Raw genomic sequence first — 21,895 nt, 5'->3', positions numbered from 1 at the left:
CCAATATTTTTCCCTTTCTATTTATTTTTGTTTTCTTTGTAAGTCTTTTTTTTTTTTTTTTTTAAGATTTATTTATTTATTTGAAAGTCAGTTACACAGAGAGAGGAGAGGAGAGGCAGAGAGATGGAGAGAGGTCTTCCATCTGTTGGTTCACTCCCCAGATGGCTGCAGTGGCCGGAGCTGTGCTGATCCGAAGCCAGGAGCCAGGAACCTCTTCCAGGGTCTCCCATGTGGGTGCAGGGACCCAAGGACTTGGTCGATCTTCTACTGCTTTCCCAGGCGATAGCAGAGAGCTGGATTGGAAGTGGAGCAGCCAGGACTGGGACCGGAGCCCATATGGGATGCCGGCACTTCAGGCCAAGGTGTTAACCTGCTACGCCACAGTGCCAGCCCCAATATATTTTTATCTTTTTTTCTCTAAGTCTTGACTCTCAAAAAATCAATAAATATTTTCTTACAGATATATTGATAAATTATGCATATCAAAAAGCGGAGAGAAAAGAATGAAAAAATAAACAATGAAAAGTGATATAAGAAAGTTCCCTACTTCTCTAATCCCCAGTTTCTCTCTCTTTAAAATGGTGATACCAATGTAATGGAAGTATTTGCCTCAAATGGTTTAAACAAACCTAAAGCATTTAAATGTTAACAGTGACAGCACCACATGAAAAAAAAAAAAAACACAAAAAATAAACCTACATTAAAGTGGCAAGATACAGAATACAAAGAAACTGCCTTTATATTAAGAAACAAAAACTAGCAAATAATAGTAAAGAAAACCCCATCTCAATAACAAAGAAACCTAAATACTTTGGAAGAAATTTAACAAATTTGAAAAACCTGTATACGAAGATTTAAAAATATTCCTGAAAGACACAATGAAGACTACCCTTGACTAGTAAGATATAATATGAAGATATCAGTTAACTAAAATTAGATCTGTATCTCAAATGTTTTAAGAATATACTCCAAAAGGATCAGGGACCTATGTAAATTTTTTTTTTTAAGATTTATTTATTTTTTACTTGAGAGAGTTACACACAGAGAGAGAGGGAGGTCTTCCATCCGCTGGTTCACTCCCCAATTGGCCACAATGGCTGCAGCTGTGCCGATCTGAAGCCAGGAGCCAGGAGCTTCCTCTGGGTCTCCCACGCAGGTGCAGGGGCCCAAGGACTTGGGCCATCTTCTACTGCTATCCCAGGCCATAGCAGGGAGCTGGACAGGAAGTGGAGCAGCCGGGACTAGAACTGGCGCCCATATGGGATGCCGGCGCTTCAGGCCAGGGCGTTAACCTGCTGCGCCACAGTGCCGGCCCCCTACATAAATTTTCATAATTTGAGAAACAAAACCCAGTGGTAAATGAGAATGACATGATTTAGTATTCTCAAGACATTAAATGCCCTTAAACTTGTGAAAAAATATTCAACCTCACTCTTAGGTGAGATGCAAACCAAGACTTACAAGGGAAATGCCATGTTTAGCTTTCAGCCATCAAACTGACAAAAATTTAAATGACAAACATTATGTTGGCAATGTATGTGCAAGCAGGCACTCACACGTTTCTGGTGGGGAAACTGGTACAATCTTTTTGGAGAATTTGGCAATACGTAGCAAAAGTCATATCCTACTTCTGGGAAGTTACCTGAATACACATTCCAAACACAAAAACGCAAATAGGCAAGATTATTCAATTATAGTATTGTAATGGCATAGTACTGGGTATGATCTAACTGCCCACATAAGACAAAAATTGAAGAAACTGGTATAGTCATATAGTTGTAACAAACTATGTAATACAGCATGCTTTCAGGTTAAAAAAAAAGAATTTATGCAAAAAGAAAGGATAAACCAGGAACCAGATAGGTTTCCTCTAAATGTGCAAACAAGATAGAAAGGATGGGGGGTGGGGTGGGGATGGAGCGGCTGCCTGCAGTGCTGGATCCCCCTATAGGTGCTGGTTTGAGTCCTGGCTGCTCCATTTTCGATCCAGCTCTCTGCTATGGCCTGGGAAAGCAGTCGAAGATGGCCCAGTTGCTTGGGTCCCTGCACCCATGTGGGAGACCCCAAGGAAGCTCCTGCCTTCAGATTGGCACTGCTCTGGCCATTGTGGCCAACTGGGGAGTGAGCCAGTGGATGGAAGACCTCTCTCTTTCAAATAAATAAATATATATGTATATTTTTTAAAGGGAAGAGTGACTTTTTAAAACTATTTATATTTGGAAGGCAGAATGACAGGGAGACAAATTTGTCCATCCATCTGTTCATTTCGTTCACTCCCTAAATGCCGGCAAGAGCCAGAGTGAGGCAGGTAAAAGCCAGGAAGTTCATCCAGGTCTCCTGCAAGGGTGATAGGAACCCAAGTACTTGGGGTATCATTCGCCAACTCAGTCACATTAGCAGGAAGCTTGGACCAGAAGTGCAGAGTAGCCAGTACTCTAGGGATGCTGAGTGTCCCAAGCTGCAGCTTAACCCACTGTTACAATGCCCACTCCCTTTTTGTGTCACTTTTAGTATTTGAAAATAAAAAATGCAAATTAGATTACAAATGAACATAACTATTTGAAAGTGGAAGATTGTAAAGTCAAAGTGATGGAAAATTGGAACGTGGAAAATTGTAAAGTCAAAATAAAAGAAAATGAGGAAAAAGTAATCATGTGGTCATGCATGGTATATACAGATAGTAAACTGAGTTAAAATATCAAAGTATGATCAAAGAAAATAGGGATATTTAACTTGTGTGGGGTAAAAAGAGCCCTTCAAATATTTTAAGAATGCATTTAAATAGAAGTGGGATTGATTTTTTTTCACTATGGTCTTCATACAGGCTTAATGGATAGAATATATGATTAAAAGTAACTTACAACACTTAGTGACTTTCAAACATTAATACGCATGATTTCCGAACACACAGGACAGACAACCCTTCGGAAATGGAGGAGGATTTGGATTCAGTCTTTTCCAGCATGAGATACTGTAATCCTATAGAACTGTTTGTTAAGTAGTAAGAATTTAAAACTCCCATTACTTTGGCCAACAATCGTGGCAAGAGCAACACTCCTAACATTTGTCTCAACTTTTTTGAAAATAAAAAGCCAGTAAGCAACAATTAAATAGAAAATAAGAACACTACTGAGTTTGAGAAATTTATTGGTATTTTAGTAAAGACATTCATCTTAGTCATCTCTCTCCCATCTTGACCTTAGGTTAAGTTTTTCCATTTGGGTCAAGAAATCAGTGTGTAGGAGAGGGATGTTATTTTAACAACAGTTAAATGGACAAAAATGGATACTTTGCCTACATTAAAGTAAGTTAAATTCATGTAACTTGATATAATAAAATCATGTAAGAACTAAAGTTCTATATACATTTCCATTGTTTTACTTGGGGCTTATTCTAGACTTAAATGTAAGTGAAGAAAGTGTTAGGAATATACACAGGCTGCTTCTCTGGAGTTATTACCTATTAGAAGAGCTTAGTGAGTGGTTACCACCAGTAAAAGTTTGAAGCTGCCTCCAAATTTAACATCATAGGAGTTTTCAAGGAAATCATTGTACTATTTTGTCTGTGACTTACGTTTTTAAAGATGGGTTTAACTGTCACACTAAAAAAAGAGGTCATATGCAATACAAAAAATACAAAACAAACACTCTACAATACACAAATCTTAACAGAGTATATGTGGTGAGAACTCCATAAAATATGTTTGAAGATGCATTTTCTCTATATCTCAGTACCTAAAATGTGCTTTGGAGAGGCCACTGGTCAATATGTATGTTCTTAAACTAAATCATGTAATTGTACTATTAAGAAGTCCTGTAGTGAGTTTAATTCAAATATGATTTCACAACTTAGTAATTTAAATGTGTAGACAAAGTTACAGAAAGTGCATCTTCTCATTTTCCATCTTTATACAATGTGGTTTTTTTTTTTTTTGGTGTTTATACCTTTTAAAAAATAAAAAAAAGCCAAATACTTAAGCAATATGTACATTTACATTTTTGGTGGTGGTTTGTATTTTAAAAGAAACAGCTTCCTTCTGATTTGCCTCAAGTTCTGGTGGAAATGCGTACAGGAACTAGCTAATAAACAAAAACCAAGAGAAGCACATTTGAAATACTGATTTACTTTGGTAGCAAATGGTTGGTCTTTGAAGACTAATGAAGGTAGACAAGATCCCTTAAGGTGAAGTAGGCTATTTCAAATACTCGATAGTTTACATAAAAAGTTAAACTTTTTTTTTAAAAGAGCTAAGCCGTGGTATCCACTGACAGCAATGCAATATCTAGTTTATGATGACTTAAAACAAATGCCCACAAAGAAAAAGCTGTACTTTAATTTTATCTAAATTTACTTTCAGTCAATAGTAACTTTTTTTCTCCGTACAATACTCCCTTCCCTCTATAAGGCTGTTCCTGGGAGCCTGACAGTTTAGGTAACGAGGGAGTTAAGAGACTTAACTACTCGCAGTTTTAAATAGACAATAAAGTTTTGCTTCCCTCTTAATGTGCTAATAGTTGTGTCTAAAAAAATATGCAATTCTTAAAAAGGTACCATTTCTGATTTCTTTATTATCTGTAACCTTTGGAAACTAATCACATGAAACTACAAAATTAGCAAATGTCTGAAATCTGTGTATAAAACATAAATTACCTCTAATTTCAAACTCTCATTTATTAGTGTACCACTCAATCTTAAAAAAAATGAAAAAGAAAAAAAAAAGCGGCTCCAAAGATAGTCTTATACCATTCTTTAAAAAAGGAAACTGTTCCTTTTAACTTTACACCCACCCCACACCCCAATTTCAAAACACATCATTTAATTGTCTTGGTCATGGACATTTCCAAGATGAGATTTTATATTTCTCTCCCATAGCTTCTGGTTATCAGAAAACCCATGCTTTCCTTTATTGAAGGAATTTGGTCCGGCTGATGTTGGTGTATCCCTGTGTTAAAAGAAAGGAAATTTATGTGAATTGTCACATAAAGTCTTACTCAATATATAAATTTGCTTAGCACAGATTATAACACAAGCTGGATACCAGAAGCCCCTTCAAGATTTTTAAATACCATTTGCACAGACAGTTCTAGACTTCAGAGTCAGAAGGCCTGAGGTACATAGCTTAAGTAAATATTAATGACCAACATTTAATTCTGATACACAGCCAAGGGCAGCAGCTACTGGTTTATAAAAGTATCATCTGTAACCCATTAACATGGCCATGAAATCAGTTTGGTGGCTTGCCATCAGCATTTGTGAAAATGAAAGAGAAGGAAAACAAAGATGTATCACATGTAGAAAGGCTCAATGCCATTTTATAAACACTTGTTCCAATTTTATGTTTTATATGAATACTGAGTTTGAATCTGAAAGGACAGCAGGCAGGCAGCCATTGGGACTGTTTCCACTTGAATCAAGAGACTGAATTTAAGAACTAAGGCTCATGTATGGATTTTAGCATTTAGTTCTTTGGAGGGTCATACATTTGGTAGAAATGGGGGATATCCAATGGATTGATATAAAGTTGACCTTTCTTACTACCCTCTACTAGGTTATCCATTTATGCATATAAAGATGAAGATAGGCCAAGTGCTGCCCCCCCTCCCCCGACATGGGAGAGCAGGAAGAAGCTCCTGGCTTCGGCATGGCCCAGCCCTGGCCTTTGAAGCCATCTAGGGAGTGAACCAGCAGATGGAAGATTTTTCTGTCTCTCTGTAACTCTTTCCAGTAAATTAAAAAAAAAAAAAAAAAAAAAAAGCATTATGTACAACTTAGTGTTGTTCTTATTTTATCCCTATAATTTCCTAGAATATTTATGAAAAATTATAATACCTTCCAATATTCTTCATCCTCATCTTTGCTTCTGGAGGCATTTCCTCTGGTTCACTCTAAAGGAAAAAAAAATAAGTAAACGAGATGAATGCATATAAATTTATTAAATTCAGTTGATTACTGACAATACTCAATTTTATATTAGTCTTAGCATTTTGATACTGTAAATTTTGATAACGAGAAAATCAGTGATGTATCTTAACTGCTTTTTTAAAAGAAAGGCATTATCTTCTATAATACTGATCTTTCACAAAGATCACCTGCCACTTGGGATGCCCACATCCCACATCAGAGTGCCGGTCTGAATTTGGCTCCTCTGCTTCTGATCCAGCTTTCTGCTAAAACATCCTAGGAGGCAGCAGATGGTGGCTCAAATGCTTATTAGGTCCCTGCCATCCACATGGGAGACCTAAGTGGAGTTCTAGGCTGCTGGCTTTGGCCTGGTATAGATCAGCTGAGGTGGGAATTTGGGGAGTGAATCAGTGAATGGAAGACCTCTCTTTTTCTGTCATTAAATATATGGGGGAAAAATATTTTAAAAATATATTCTACATATTGCATATGTTCTGAAATATCACTATACTCCATAAACATATGGATTCTTAAAAACAACCATAAAAATGTTTATTTTGGTGCAAAAATTATAAATCCAATGCATAAGACTTTCTAATACATATTTTCCATGAACTTTTTAAAGATCTCTCATGTATAACTGTCAATTAAGAACAAAATTTTTTTTAAATCTCATGTTCTAGAAACAAAACCATTTTACTAAGTGCTACACATAGTAAAGAACGTATTAAGTGCTTTAATATGCACTGTTTTAAAATTCTTAACAAAATTATCTCACAAAGGGAGAATAATTATCATCATCTGCATTTTAAGGGGAGGTGTGCCCAAGGTCACAAAGCTAATTATAGCAAACCAGTCTGAGGCCAATACAAAGGCTCTTAGCCAGTTTACTGTATTGCTTCTCTCAAAACATTTCCCTTTTACTATAAAGGCACCTTTTTTTCTTTTTTGACAGGCAGGGTTAGACAATAAGAGAGACAGAGCGAAAGGTCTTCCTTCCATTGGTTCACCCCCTAAATGGCCACTACGGCCGGCGCGCTGCGCCGATCCAAAGCCAAGAGCCAGGAGCCAGGTGCTTTTCCTGGTCTCCCATGCAGGTGCAGGGCCCAAGCACTTGGGCCAACCTCCACTGCCTTCCCGGGCCACAGCAGAGAGCTGGACTGGAAGAGGAGCAACTGGGACTAGAACCTGGAGTACTGGTGCCGCAGGCAGAGGATTAGCCTAGTGAACTGCAGCACCGGCCTAAAGGCACCTTGAAAGGTCATTCCTTGTACTTTTAAAAACTGTAGGGCAAGTTCCTTTCCGATGTATACATATTTTTATGTATAAATGGTACTGCTTATTAGCTAACTATTTTTTACAAGAGTGGCCACAAAATCAAGGTTGTGGGAGCTTTCATTAGTCAAATCTGGTATATTTTGAGCATTACAGCCTATTGGATAAAGTATCCATGAATCTTTACTTACATAATACGAAAAACTTGGAAAGTGATAAGGGAAAGCTCTTCTTCATAGTAAAAGACAGTTAAATAAATGTAGAACAGATGATGGAATTAGAAAAATCACCATTTTGCACACTATGAGAAACGGTGACTTGATCAGCCCTTGCCCTGACTGTTGATGAAGAACTTAATACTTTATCCCTTTTAGTATTTTTTTTTTCTACTTAATACTATAGGTTGAATTCTGTAATTAATACACAATTAAAAAACTTAACTGAAAAGTGATCCCTGTTAAATATAAGAGTGGGAAGAGATGTGCAATTTGGGACATGCTCAAGCTGACTTGCCCCAAATGGTAGAGTTAGAAACATACCAGGGGATTCCAATTCAATCCCATCAAGGTGGCATGTACCAGTGCCATATCACTAGTCCAAGTGATCAATTTCTGTTCACAATTGATCATAATGATAGGACTAAGAGTCAAAGGGAGCACATAAACAAGACTAGTGTCTGCAAATACTAACCGATACTGGCCTCAGAATCAGCCGCGAAGGCATTCAGATCTGGCTGAAGAGCCCAGGAGAGTATTTTAGGCATGGAAAGCCAAGACACTCTGGCAAAAAAAGGATGGACAGACGGACGGAAGGACCTAAATGAAAGATCTCTGAGAGTGAGATACCAATAGAAAGAACAGGTCATCAAAGAAGGAGGTACCTTTCTCTGAAGGGAGGAGAGATCTTCTACTTTGATAATGACCTTGTCAAAATATGATCAGAATGAGCGAACTCAAAAGGCTTCCATAGCCTTGGCAACTCATGACAAGAGCCTAGGGAGATTACTGACGCCATAAACAAGAGTGTCAATTTGTTAAGTCAACAACAGGAGTCACTGTGCACTTACTCCTCATGTAGGATCTCTGTCCTTAATGTGCTGCATATTGTGATTTAATGCTATGACTAGTACTCAAAAGTATTTTTCAGTTTGTGTTTCTGTGTGGGTGCAAACTGTTGAACTCTTTACTTAATATATGCTAAATTAATCTTCTGTATATAAAGAGAATTGAAGATGAATCTTGATGTGAATGGAAGGGGAGAGAGAGTGGGAAATGGGAGGGTTGCGGGTGGGAGGGAAGTTATGGGGGGGGGGAAGCCATTGTAATCCATAAGCTGTACTTTGGAAATTTATATTCATTAAATAAAAGTAATAAAAAAAAGAAAGAAAAATCACCATTTCGCAAACATTATTACAATGATCAACTCAGGAAGAATCATAAATAGATGTTAACACTTTTAAGTAAATGCTCGTGAAGTTATATATTTTCACATATTCTCAAAGTGTAACCTCACAAGATAGATTTTAATTGTAAATGATAAAACAGGAATTTGACAGTGGAGAAATCTGGCAGGCATCACTTTACCCAAATGATCAAAGTTAACACTGCCAGTAATGGGGCATACTAATAACATGTGCTTTCTGGTACAATGCGTTGAGAGCCTGGCATCACTTCTTTAGTCTTCCTGCCAAAAACAAGGATTATGAATTGACTCCTGAGGAAACATCAGGCAAATCCAAACTGAGAGACACTGTACAATTAAAATAACTGGGTTGTACTCTTCAAAAAGGTCAACTTCATGAAATACACAGAAAGATTCAGAATTGGCCAAATAAACGACACTAAAGAGACCCAACTGGAAAAATACAATTTCAGTACTGACTAAACTGATGCCCTCTTTTTTCAATATAGTTCAGACTCAGCTATATACCCAAGATTACTTATGCCCTTAAAAGAAGATGAAGACTTTAAATGTGTATATTCTTTTATCTGAGATAAGTTAATCCTTTATCATTATGATATTATAGCAGAAAGAGTGATGTCTGAACCTATCTAGAAATTAATTAAAAAACAGTTGGGAAAACAGTAAGGTCTGATGAAGGGAACATGGGACAAAAAACTAGAAGATGCAAGGGATAACATGTGTATACATTACCATGTATTCATGCATACTTACTTTCTCCATTTGCAAAATGTGAATAAACACATTATACTGAGACAAAGGGTAAATTTAAATTGTATGAAAACTGCTAAGCATTCGAAGTAAACTAAAGGTTATGCCAATTGTTAGATATTCAAAGTAAGTCATTATTATAATGTAGGTGCTTAATTTCCAGCCTCTGCACTTTTGCACTTGTGTTCCATTCTTCCTGTGTCATCCTTCTAGACGTCTGTACATGTCCAGTTGGCTTTGATTAATTGCAACCTGATCTCTTAAGAATGGCAGTGATGCCAGAAAACCTGCAATACTAGCTGAGTTACTGCTTTTTAGAAGTGAAATATTTTCCCCCAACAAAATCTTATTTGGGTTCTGAAATATCAAATAGATGTAAGCAAAATAGGGGTAGAGGACCAGAATTCTGCTTGCTAGGCATCAGCTTTCCACATTATAGCAGCTCCTAAGATATGTCCATAGGACCACACAACTCTGAGAAATGGTTTAAAAATCTATTTTCCAAATCGAGCGTTAAGGCCTCAGGCATTTGGCCTAGTAGTTAAAACAATGGTCAGGATGCCTACATCCCACATTATAGTGCTTGGGTTCAACTCCTGGCTCCATCTTCTCTTTCTGCTAATGCAGACCCTGGGAAGCTGTAGATGATGGCTCAAGTACTTGGGTCCTAGCCACCCATATGGGAGATCCAGATGACTACTGGCCTCCTGGCTAGGGCCTACCTCACCCTTGGCTGTTGCAGGCATTTGGGGAGTGAACCAGCAGGTGCAAATTCTCTGCCTTTAAAGTAAACAAATAAACAAAACTTAAAAAAATTAAAGAAAGGGGTTGGCTGGTGCTATAGTGTGGGTAAAGCTGCCACCTGCAGCTTTGCTATACCATATGGGCGCTGGTTCAATTCACGGCTGCTCCACTTTCAATCCAGCTCCCTGCTAATATGCCAGGGAAAGCAGCCAAAGATGGCCCAAGTACTTAGACCCCTTGCACTTGTGGAAGACCCACAAGAAACTCTTGGCTTTGGATCAGCCCAGCTCTGGCCATTGCAGCCACTTGAGGACTGAACTAATGGATAGAAGATCTCTCTCTCTCTCTCACTGACTCACTCAATCTTTCAAATGAATAAATAAATCTTAAAAAAAAAAAAAAAGCCTCCATTTTAAAACTAAGAAACTGTGAAAAGATGAGTTCTTAAATTATTTATTTGTTCAATTGTTTGCAATGGCCAGGTCTGGGTGAGACTGAAACTGGGAACTCAATCCAGGTCTCCTATGCAGGTGGCAGGGACCCAACTATTTGAGTCATCATCACCTCATGGAATTCATATTAACAGGAAGCTGGAATCAGGACTCAAGCCTAGGTAGGTACTCCATTATAGGCTGCCATTTGGGATCCTCCCACCTCCTATCAGATGGCCTGGGTTCAAATCTTAGCTCCACTGATGATTCCAGCTTCCTGCTAATATGTACCCTGGAAAGTAGTTGGGTCCTTGCACCTGAAGTGGGAAATCTGGATTGAGTTCCTGGCTTCTAGTTGGGACCACTGCAAGCACCTGAGGGGTAAATCAGCAAGTGGGAGCTCTCTCTTCCTCAAATAAAAACTTAAAAAAAAAATAATATCCAGATTTACTCACAGGCTTTGCTAGTTAATAAATGAGCAAGACACCATAGGAAACCAAGTCTTCCAACTGCCAGTCCGGTGGTCTTTGGTTTCTCTTTTTTCAATTTCCATAATCTTTCACCTCATCACATAATTTAGATTTTTATGTGAGTAGCTTACTTGTGTCTATCCTACTAGGATGAATTCTATGAGAACATGTCCAACTTAATTTTAAGTAATTCCTTACCTACTGATCTAAATTCTAGTGATTCCATTTTATCCTTGCCCAATATTCCAGCCCAGTCAAATGCAGCTAATAAGGATTTACCACTTGTGACCTGAAAGCTGATGTCTTGGCTAACAAAAGTATTCCCTGGTTCACCAAAACCTGGCTTAATGTGTTAGAATCCAATCCATATAACCTCACATCTAGACTCCTCAAACATTAGTCCCAGTATCTGCACTGCTTTGGGAACAGTTACTCATGTACCCTGTAACACTTTATTGTTATTTAGTAGGGTTATATCTTAAGTGACAGTTAGGTTCTAAAGTCAGAGACTAACACAAAAATCACTGTCAACATTATGCTTGAAAATTCCATTAGTCATTCATAAACACTTTTAAGACTGGTGAAACTGAGAACTGCAGCTGACAAACAGAACATCTTATGTGCACTCTGGAATATGTGCTTATTGAGTAGAACTGCAGAATCATCTACATTATTTAAGTTATTCCTTCTAGAGATATGGGAAGCAAGTACTGTAGCTGCCTTTTTTTTTTTGACAGGCAGAGTGCATAGTGAGAGACAGAGAGAAAGGTCTTCCTTTTACCGTTGGTTCACCCTCCAATGGCCGCCACGGCTGGCGCGCTGCGGCCCGCACACCACGCTGATCCGAAGGCAGGAGCCAGGTGCTTCTCCTGGTCTCCCATGGGGTGCAGGGCCCAAGCACTTGGGCCATCCTCCATTGCCTTCCCTGGCCACAGCAGAGAGCTGGCCTGGAAGAGGGGCAACTGGGAAAGAATCCAGCGCCCCGACCGGGACTAGAACCTGGTGTGTCGGCGCCGCAAGGCAGAGGATTAGCCTAGTGAGCTGTGGCGCCAGCTTTTTTTTTTTTTGACATCCTTTTTAAAGCGTAAGGACAAGGGGCCAGCACTGTGGCATAGCTGGTAAAGCTGCCGCCTGCAGTGCCAGCATTCCATATGGGCGCCAATTCAAGTCCTGGCTGCCCCACTCCTGATCCAGCTCTCTGCTATGGCCTGGGAAAGCAGTAAAGGAGGCCCAAATCCTTGAGCCCCTGCACCTACGTGGAAGACCCAGAAGAAGCTCCAGGCTCCTAGCTTCGGATCAGCCCAGCTCTGGCAGTTGCGGCCATTTGGGGAGTGAACTAGTAGATGGAAGACCCCCCCCCCCCCGCCACCTCTCTAACTCTGCCTTCCAAATCAATCAATCAATCAATCAATCAATAAAAAAAAAGTGCAAGCACAGGAGTTGGGGTTGTGGCACAGTGGGTTGAGCAGCTGCTTGCAATGCCTGCATCCTGTATATGAGCACTGGGTCGAACCCCCAGCAGCTCTGCTTCTGAACCAGCTCCAGCTTAAGTACATGGGCCCTCGTCACCTATGTGGGAGACCCAGATGGGGTTCCTGGTTCTTGGTTTCTACCTGGCCCAACCCAGGCCATTGTGGGCATTCTGGGAATGAACCAGTGGCTAGAAGATCTGTCTCTTCCTCTTTCTGTCACTCTGCCTTTCAAATAAATAATCTTTGGGAAAAAATAAAAAAGATGAAGTACAATGCTCAAAGGTACTTCAAAAAAGCTTTTGGAAAAACGAAATTAAACAATATCTTTAGGGGTAGGTGTTTGGCCCCAAGTTGGGACATCTGCATGCCATATTGGGGTGCCTGGGTTTTAGTCAACACCGTTCCCGATTCCAGCTTGCTGCTGGAGTACACCCTAGAGGCAGCAGGTGATGGCTCAAGGGGTTGAGTACCTGCCACCCAGGGGGAGACCTGGACTGAGTTCCCAGCTCCTGACTGTAGCCTGAAGCCTGGCTCAGGCTTGATTAAAGCCTCTACATGTATAATCAAAAGAAAAAAAAATGTAAAAATTTTTTAAAAAGACTTTTAGTTAAAAAGCAGAGTTAGAGGCCGGCACCACGGCTCACTAGGCTAATCCTCCGCCTGCGGCGCCGGCACCCCGGGTTCTAGTCTCGGTTGGGGCGCCGGTTCTGTCCTGGTTGCTCCTCTTCCAGTCCAGCTCTCTGCTGTGGCCCAGGAGGGCAGTGGAGGATGGCCCAAGTCCTTGGGCTCTGCACTGGCATGGGAGACCAGGAAGAAGCACCTGGCTGTGCGCCGGCTGTGGCGGCCATTTGGGGAGTGAACCAACGGAAGGAAGACCTTTCTCTCTGTCTCTGTCTCTCTCACTGGCTAACTCTGCCTGTCAAAAAAACAAAAACAAAACAAACAAACAAAAAAAAAAACACAAAAAAACAGAAAAAAACCCAACAACAACAAAAAAACAAAACAGAGTGAGAGAGAGAGGGACAGACAGATTTTCCATTTGCTTGTTCATGCCCCAAATGGCTGTTACTAGCTGGGGCTTCTCCTGGGTCTCCCACATGCTTGGGTGCAGGAGCCCAAGCACTTGGGCCATCTTCCACTGCTTTCATTAAAGGCTCATTAAAGGAGTTGGATCTGAAGTGCAGTAGCCAGGACTCCCATAAAGGATGCCAGCATTGCAGGTGGTGGCTTTGCCCATTATGCCACAGAGTCAGTCCCTCAAAACTTTTTTTAAAAAAGATTTATTTGAAAGGCATTCACAGACAGGGAGAGACCAAGAGAGAGAAAATTTCCATCGCTAGTTTACTCCCCTGATGGCCATAAAAGCTGGGGCTGGGCCAGGCATAAGGCAGGAGCCAGGAGCTTCATCTGGGTCTCCTGTGTGGGTGTCAAGGGACCAAGTACTTGGGCCATCTTCTTCCGCTTTCCCAGGTGTATTAGCAGGGAGCTGGGTTGAAAGTGGAGCAGCTGGGACATTAACTGGTGCCCATATGAGATGCTGGTATCACAAGCAATGGCTTAATCTGCTATGCCACACTGGACCGTCATAACCTTTCTGCACCAAAATAAACGTATTTTTTAATTCAATTTTTCCATAAATTTATTGAAGTATACTCATATCGTTGCTGAAACACCAACTATAAAAAACACTAAGGTAGTATTAAATTTTTCCTTTATGGATCCTAGGTACTTCCTAGCTTGTATTTGTTATTCATAATAAGTATCTGATATGGTTAAGCTTCTTGCCCCAAAAGCCAACAATATTAAAAAATAACCCCACAACTAAATACAAAAATAGAACACCCAGTTTTGTAGATGACACACACAAAAATATGTAAAGAAAATAATCTGTAATCTGTCATTAATGCCTTTCTTAAAGAACTAAAGTAAAATAAACAAAATTGGTGTCAACTTACATCTTCATCTTCATTAAAAGCCGCTGCTACTGAAAGAGTTTTTGGAGCAAGAGTTGGAACAGTTTCTTTAGGCTTCTGAAGATAAAACATAAAAAAATATCACTTCAGTAACATTCATACATACTTATTTAATGATATGAATCTTTAAAGATTCAATTGGGTTATCAGTATGGAGGTTTTCACTAATTTTCATATCCATTTGTTTTCTTCCTCTAAAAGATTACCTAGTTAACATCTGTAATGTTTAGGACCACTTACTAAGGGTACTGTCACAGGTAAGAGAAAATGATTAGCAATACCTTCCCATATAGGCATTAAAATCAATATAATGTACTTTGAGAACACAAAAGACACCATGACTCACCTTTACTGGCTATTTTCTGCCCTTTGTCCTGTAAACAGGCTTCATCTACATCATCATTTTCTTTCTAACCTAAGTTTTTTCCCCCATTTCTCTCACCTAACCTGAGTTTTAGAAAAATTATCCTCATCATCAGTACCCTGGCAATAACCATTCAGTCTTCAACCTATTGGAATCTAGCTCCCTCCTTAATAATTCCCCTGAAATTATTCTCGGGTGGCCCACCAATGAGCAGCGTGCTGTATTTTAATCACCAGCTTTTTGAAATCAACCCTGCCTTGACATCTAGGACAGGCATATTTGACAGTTCATTTTACAAGTTCTTCTAATCCTCTCACCTTTTGTTCTTTCTCCACCTTCCACCCTACACCCCACGCTGCCAATGTTCTCCCCTTGACACAGATACTCAGGATTTTATTGTTAGTGATCTTTCCTATTCTGTACTTCTGTGGTCATTTTCATTCACTCTCACAGTTTGAATTACCAAATCCTATCTCTAGTCCCAAAATGTCATCTGCGTATTCGACAGCTCCACTTAAGACAGCCTTTGAGTACTTTGTTTCATAGTGTCCTTATGTACCTAGTCAGAAAACCTTTTCCTCAACTTATGAGCTCTTGTTACTATACCTCTATTAGATACTTAACTTTCCTTCTGCTTTTCCATCATACTACCGCACCACAACCTAATGTTCTTAGTACTACCTGCTTGTTAGAACTATCAACTCCTCACTTTTTGCGATTTTTCTCCTTCAGCCCTCTGTAGCAGTACTAGAGTGATGTTTCTAAAATGCAAATCCATGTCAAGACTCTTTATAATGGTTCTTTGTATCTTTGCATGAAATGCCATTTTGCTTTTTGCCTATATTTAAATCCAACTCAAATATCATTTCATCAGTAAAATCTCTGATCTGCTAAAACAAAATTAACCAATCTTCCTACCACACATTTTCAAATTATTTGCTTTTGAAAGAAAAGGTGTTAAATTGGATATTATGTACTGTGACTCTAGGAATACTCTTAAAGACATCACATATTTAATGTAGAAACAACTTAAGACACAAATAACTACTAGCTGATCAACTATCTTTTACATCATATAGCCAAAAGCAGCAGTTCAACTATTTAATTTCTTACACTTCCCTGAATAATCTTATTCTACATCTTACTTACCCAAGAAGGCTACAACTATTTTATAAAAACAGGGCTTATTTTCCATAATTAAAGTTTTATTATGTGTTTTCAAGTATAACTTCCACCTCCCCATCTACAATGATTAGTAATTACTAAATCAAGCCATTAAGCAGGGAGAGTTAGATTTAGGGAATATGCTCAAGCACATTAAAATTGACCATCAAGGAGACCCACTATATTAGAATTATGATTGAGAACACATGTTTACTATATCAAAAATTTACACATAAGTTCATATATCAAAGAGAAGCAATATATCTTAATGTATTTTTTTTGTAATTTACCATGACTTTATAAAAGCAGGTTTCTGAAACAAAATATTTAATAATATTCATTACAAACATTCATATATAAAATAAGAACTTACACTTGATCCAAGTTTGATGGATATGGCTGATGCTTTCTTTGACGTCTGACTACCTATGGCAAATCCAAACTTGGAGATCTTTGTAGGTTTTGTTGGGAGGTCTGCAGCTTCTTCTTCAGCTGATCGTTTCTCAGCGCTGCGACTGGAACTTTCCCCTCCATTACTGGAAGAAACAGTCTTAGTTTTCACAGGTTTTTCTGCTTCTTCTTCAGGTCCTGGTGAAGTCGAAACAACTTACCAAGATGAGCTATTTTTACTGAGCAGATTGATGGGAGCAGCAACCTCAAAAAGCATCGTTACAAGGAAGATACCTCTGCAGTTGTCACCTACTGACCCAACAGTCTCTTCCACTGTTTGTTAGAGTATACAGCAGGAACTGAGATTGTGTGGCAGTAGAAGAGGCTCCCATGAATTAACTAGCATAAAATACAGAGCAATTTAAAATTATAAACATAGAGTTCACAAAAAAAAGACCCTTCAACTAAACACTATATAAACTGTACAATAATCTGGTTATGATTTTGCTTTTTAGAAATTAAGATCTATAAATTAAATTAGTTTGTGAGTGCTAAAATAATACATTTGGCTAACAAATTGTAATATTTTTCAATTACAGGACTGATTATACAAAGTACCTAGTTATGAAAAGGTCATTACCCAAACTACAGTGTTAACACAGGCTAGAGTAATTTTCTTAAATGATGTGTTCCTCAAGTACATCTCATATAATCTTAAAAGTTGAAAAGCAATTTAAAGGAAGACTTCAGGTTCACCTCTTGAGTAATTTAGTCTAATCTGAAAGCTTGGCTATCACATGTTTCAAGCTATCTGTAAGAGCTATTAAAAATCACTTTGATTTATATATTACGTTTTCTAGTGAAAGACAAGCTAATCACAATTTCAAATAGTAACAATGTTGGTTTGGAAGGCAACATGTCTTTCAATAATTTTGCTTGTGTTTCTGTTAAGTCAATGATGAAATTCATTAATATCCCGAGTACTTTAGGTCTGTTATATAATACTGGGAGATGAGACAGAAGACAATTTCATTTTCTTTCCCCAGTTTGCCAATTCACCATATAGAATGTATCCTGCTACACTGGATAGAGTGTTTATAGAGAAAAGGATGCTTTGAGGATGGCCTTTACAACAGTTAAGAAAACATGACAAAAGCTAGAATGGTGAAAAAACAATTAAGCACAAATGGATGGAAAACAATTAAACAATTGGAGGCTACAGATTTGTTCCATGTGGTTTGGGAATGACAGTGTCTCTAGATTAATATGCACTCTTTTTTTTTTTTTGACAGGCAGAGTGGACAGAGAGAGAGACAGAGAGAAAGGTCTTCCTTTGCCGTTGGTTCACCCTCCAATGGCCGCCGCGGCCGGCGCACCGCGCTGATCCGCTGATCCGATGGCAGGAGCCAGGAGCCAGGTGCTTTTCCTGGTCTCCCATGGGGTGCAGGGCCCAAGCACCTGGGCCATCCTCCACTGCACTCCCTGGCCACAGCAGAGGGCTGGCCTGGAAGAGGGGCAACCGGGACAGAATCCGGCGCCCCAACCGGGACTAGAACCCGGTGTGCCGGCGCCGCTAGGCGGAGGATTAGCCTAGTGAGCCGCGGCGCCGGCCTTAATATGCACTCTTAACACTGATTTTGTTTAGACCAAAAAGTGGCATTTTAGCCTAGCAGTTAAGACACCCACTACTCAATTCAGAGTAGCTCAGTTTAATATCTGACTCCATCTCCTGCCTCCAACTAATGTAGACCGTGGGAGGCCGTAGAGACAGCTCAAGTAACTAGGTTCCTGTGACACTTGTAGATCTGGAATGGAATAAGTTCGTAGTTTCTGGCTTCAGACCTGGCCAATGCGAGCAACAGGGGGAGTGAACCAGTGGATGGGAGCTCGCTCTTTTTATCTCAAGTAAATAAATACATTAATATTTAAAATTCAATAAAGGAATTTTTTTATCCCCTTTGGACAAGGGGTGAAAGTTGTAATGATAATGTAAAGGAAGGAATTAGATTTTGGGATTTTCTCAGGAAGCAAAGATAGCACTATTTGAGGTGTCATTTGCTTACGTATGTATGAAGTTACAAAAGAACCTGAAGAATTTTTAAAGACTGCTATTTAACAGTTGTAAAACAGAACTCAATTCAATACAAATGGGATCTTACTCTCAAATAAAAATATTAATAACATTAAATATGACAATGGAATTCCTATGTGCTAATAAATGGAATATAATACTAATGCCATTATGCCACAATAATGAATTCCATGGAGACTGCTCCAGAAAAGAGTACAAAAAGGGACATGGGAGAACTCTTCTTCCACTCATTAAGTGGAAACTGCTCAATTTTATTCACATCTGTATTGTCTTCAGAAGAGGCAAAACTAGACCATCAATATGACAGGTCCACATTGAACATTAAAGATACTGTGTTTATTAAAAGTCACTTCTACACATAACTGATTCCAGATCCAGCAATTTCTAGACAAGTAAAAACTGATCTTGCCCACTCTAAGTGTTTTTGGTTTTTTAAAGCAACTGTAAAAACTATCAGTATGAGCGGATCAGATCTACTCTTCAGTGAAGAGGTGGGGACAGCAGGGAATGAAGGAAGGTGGGTGCATTATTGGCCCTCATTTCTTAGCTTTAAAAAGCTCAACGTGTCACATAAATTGAGATGCTATTTTCTCTTTACATAACCCTCTTAATAGTTATGTAGTAAATACACAAAGCATTTAGGGAAAAAGTAAATGGAATAAATAATGGAGATGGGAAACTATGACAAATCTATGACACTAAAAATGTGATATTACAGTTTTTATAATTCCATGTACATACATTATTTGAAAATTATAAACCACATCATGTACCACTTTAAACTTGGGGTTTTTAATCAAGGTCCTCTATAATGGGACATTTTATATTTGGGGACTGTAGGAAACAAAATTTTTGGTGACCATGAATTGTGACTGTGAAAATTTTTAGTAATGTAAACTATAAATAGCCAAAATAAAATCACATCACTTTACACATGAAGCAAATTATATCAAATTACTAGATTCTTAATGTGAAATAAAATTCACATGGTGCTACTGTTTTTCTTCTCCACTGAAAAGCTAGAAGAGTTTTGGAAGCTAGAAGGCTTTGGAGCACAAACAAAATTACCTCTTAAGAAAGTCTGAGTCCAAAAAGTGCCTCTCAAGGTCCATTTGCATTATGGTAGCTTCTTCATATGGAAAAAGGGCAAACAGCTATCTTTCAGGACTGCTGTGCAGTTTACATAAGAATGTAGTCAAGACCTCACTAGTGCCTGGCATAGTGTCAATTTCACTGAAGTAGTTCTTAGCACAACCTAATAAAGCTGGAGATGGTGGTGATTATGTATGAACAGCTTTTCTCTGAAATTTCTACAAATTTCAAAGAGCTACAAATTTTTAAATAAACTTAGAAAAAAAATCTACACAAAACCTTATTGTATTTTTGGAAACTGAAAGCAGGTAGTTCAAGTAATCAGCTTCTCTCAGAGATGTAAATTAATATCAACTATAAAAGTAACTTTCCCATAAAAAAATACTATGCTTTCAATTTAGTGGATTGTTCAATAGGTTTGTAAAAGCTCATTCTAGTCTGTAGTCAAATCCCAAAGACAAACCTAACATTTTTTTTTAAAAATTGTGTCACAAAATTACCAACTTAACAATATTCACAGAATTACATGTTTTAATTGTGATTCCGAGGCACAATTTCATAAAAATACCTGACACCTAAAAATGGTTTATATGCAATAGTACTAGTTTCTTGTAAAGGAAATGACACAAACTAGGTAGAAGTTAAGGCGTGACATTTTCTTCTCCGTTATAAAAAAAATTTCCTGATAATTTATACTACCCTCTCCCTCCCCCAAGTGCTAAAATGGGAATATCAATATTCATCAAAGCTAATATCTCTCAACTGAAAGGGTGGCAGGTATATAGTGGATTTACGTTGTCACTTCGGGTACACTCCGGCAGCGCCTTAAACACACCTCTGCAACTCTACCAAGACAGGTAAAAAGCCAGCCTTAAAGTTTAAGACACAGGAGATTCTTCAGGCTACAGGTGTTATGTGGAGGACTGGCCAAAGACTTTACTACAGGGCACTTAGGTTTTCTTTAAACTAGTTGTAAATTCTTGTGTAATTTTACTCCACAATTTCCAAGAAAGTTTTTTTTTTTGGGGGGGGGAGGGGGAAGGATCCCTACCGAGGAAGCCCTACAACTGTTTTTTCATATGCTATTTTACTAGTTAAAAAAAAAAAAAAGAGGATGAAGTCTCAGCTCAAACTAGTAGCACTCTACATGCTTCTTTTAAAAAAGGAAATTCTGAATTCAAAGCAACGGAACATTACACTTAATAGTTATGTTTGTTACCATAATTCACATTAAACATTGCTCTACTAGATGCCTGTATATGCTATTATCTCCTGTATTTTTTCATACTAAATACTCTCAGGGATAAGACTTGAGGGAGTGGGAATACAGAATAATATTTAAAACTTCTAAACAAGACAGTATGAGCGGTTCGCACGTGTCTAGTCATTGCCTTCTTACGACAAAGCGGGGTGGGGGGACTGGAGAGATCACATCTTCTTTTCCTTAATGCAGAACACCCCAGTTTACGGGGCCGCAGTGGTTAGAATAAGGCAAGCCGTAACCTGATTAACATCGTAACAAAATACAAGAGTCACCCTTGCCTATTTAGCCTCCTAAATATCTGGCATGCGGGCAGCTGGCAGCAGCCTGAAAAGGCACGGTACTTCAGAAAAAGGCGGCCACCCTCCAGCTCGAGACCCCGGAGCTTAAACCAGGGGCAGGCAAAGGCACTCTCTCGCCCGGGCCCATCCCGCTATAGAGTCCGGGCTTCGCAGAACGCGGGGGGAAAGAGCAGGCCGGGGTTGTCCACCTCCTCAGCCAGAAAGCGCCGCAGACGTAATCGGCTCCAACGTGTAACCGAGAGGCCGACACAGTCGGAAAGTCGGCCTGCGGCCAGTTCCCGCGGTCGCGGCTCGGTGGCTCGCCTGGGAATGTGTGCGTTTCGTGTGATGAACGTCTCCTGTGTATTTTGTGTGATGTGCGTCCCCGGTATGGCGGTGAGCGGCCCCTGCACCGCCGATTCTGGTCCCACCCTAAGTTTTCGTTCTCCCTTACTGGCGCCCTTTTCCCTTCTCCCTCAGAGGCAGGGCCTCCGCTGGGCCACACGGTGACCAAAGTGGCCCACTCTCCCCCGGCAAAGAGGCGCTGAAGGCCCCGATCCCAGTGGGCCTCACGGGCGTGCCCGGGGCTCGTCTGGGCCCAGCACCGGGCCGGGTGAATGCCTGATCCGCCCACTCTTGTCCCCACCCAACGCCCCCCACCCCGGGGAACTCAAAGAAAAGCCCAGAGCATCCCACGCAGCCCGCGACGCTGGGGTTGTGTTCACCTCCGGCGGCTCCAGCTCGCTGCGGCTTTTCGGGCTTCTCTTCTCCCGCCTTCCCGTCCGCCATTTTCCCCGCCGCGGCCTCCCCTGC

At 39.7% G+C, this 21,895-nt stretch overlaps 1 protein-coding gene across 2 annotated transcripts; it reads right to left on the bottom strand.

Annotated features, from left to right (window-relative positions):
* Positions 1-3,130: 3,130 nt before the first annotated feature.
* On the bottom strand, positions 3,131-21,887 carry PCNP (PEST proteolytic signal containing nuclear protein). 2 transcript variants are annotated; one of them, XM_089331643.1, is made up of 6 exons: positions 21,808-21,887; positions 16,578-16,755; positions 16,340-16,502; positions 14,421-14,495; positions 5,830-5,885; positions 3,131-4,942 (listed from the first exon to the last, which is right to left on the bottom strand). In XM_089331643.1, the coding sequence occupies exons 2-6, from the start codon at positions 16,631-16,633 to the stop codon at positions 4,816-4,818; spliced, it is 477 nt and encodes a 158-aa protein (XP_089187769.1). In that variant the 5' UTR covers positions 16,634-16,755; positions 21,808-21,887; the 3' UTR covers positions 3,131-4,815. The 2 variants fall into 2 exon arrangements, with proteins under 2 accessions (XP_089187769.1, XP_002716777.1); XM_002716731.6 differs by lacking the exon at positions 16,578-16,755 and having other exon boundaries at positions 16,340-16,554.
* Between the last annotated feature and the right edge of the window lie 8 nt (positions 21,888-21,895).

This window comes from Oryctolagus cuniculus, chromosome 4 (assembly GCF_051225735.1).
Source record: "Oryctolagus cuniculus isolate XC-2025 breed Fujian yellow rabbit chromosome 4, ASM5122573v1, whole genome shotgun sequence".
NCBI classification, from domain to species: Eukaryota; Metazoa; Chordata; class Mammalia; order Lagomorpha; family Leporidae; genus Oryctolagus; species Oryctolagus cuniculus.
Note: the sequence above shows the minus strand (reverse complement) of the source record. Positions and strands in the feature narration are given on the sequence as shown.

What these genes read in the sequence shown, in the direction of transcription:
- PCNP (XM_002716731.6), bottom strand. Translation starts at nt 21,871, where the DNA reads ATGGCGGACGGGAAGGCGGGAGAAGAGAAGCCCGAAAAGCCGCAGCGA. An exon ending in CTTTTAATGAAGATGAAGAT is followed by an intron (nt 5,886 to 14,420) that starts GTAAGTTGACAC and finishes TTTTTCCTTTAG; the next exon opens with AGTGAACCAGAGGAAATGCC. An exon ending in AGGATGAAGAATATTGGAAG is followed by an intron (nt 4,943 to 5,829) that starts GTATTATAATTT and finishes CTTTTAACACAG; the next exon opens with GGATACACCAACATCAGCCG.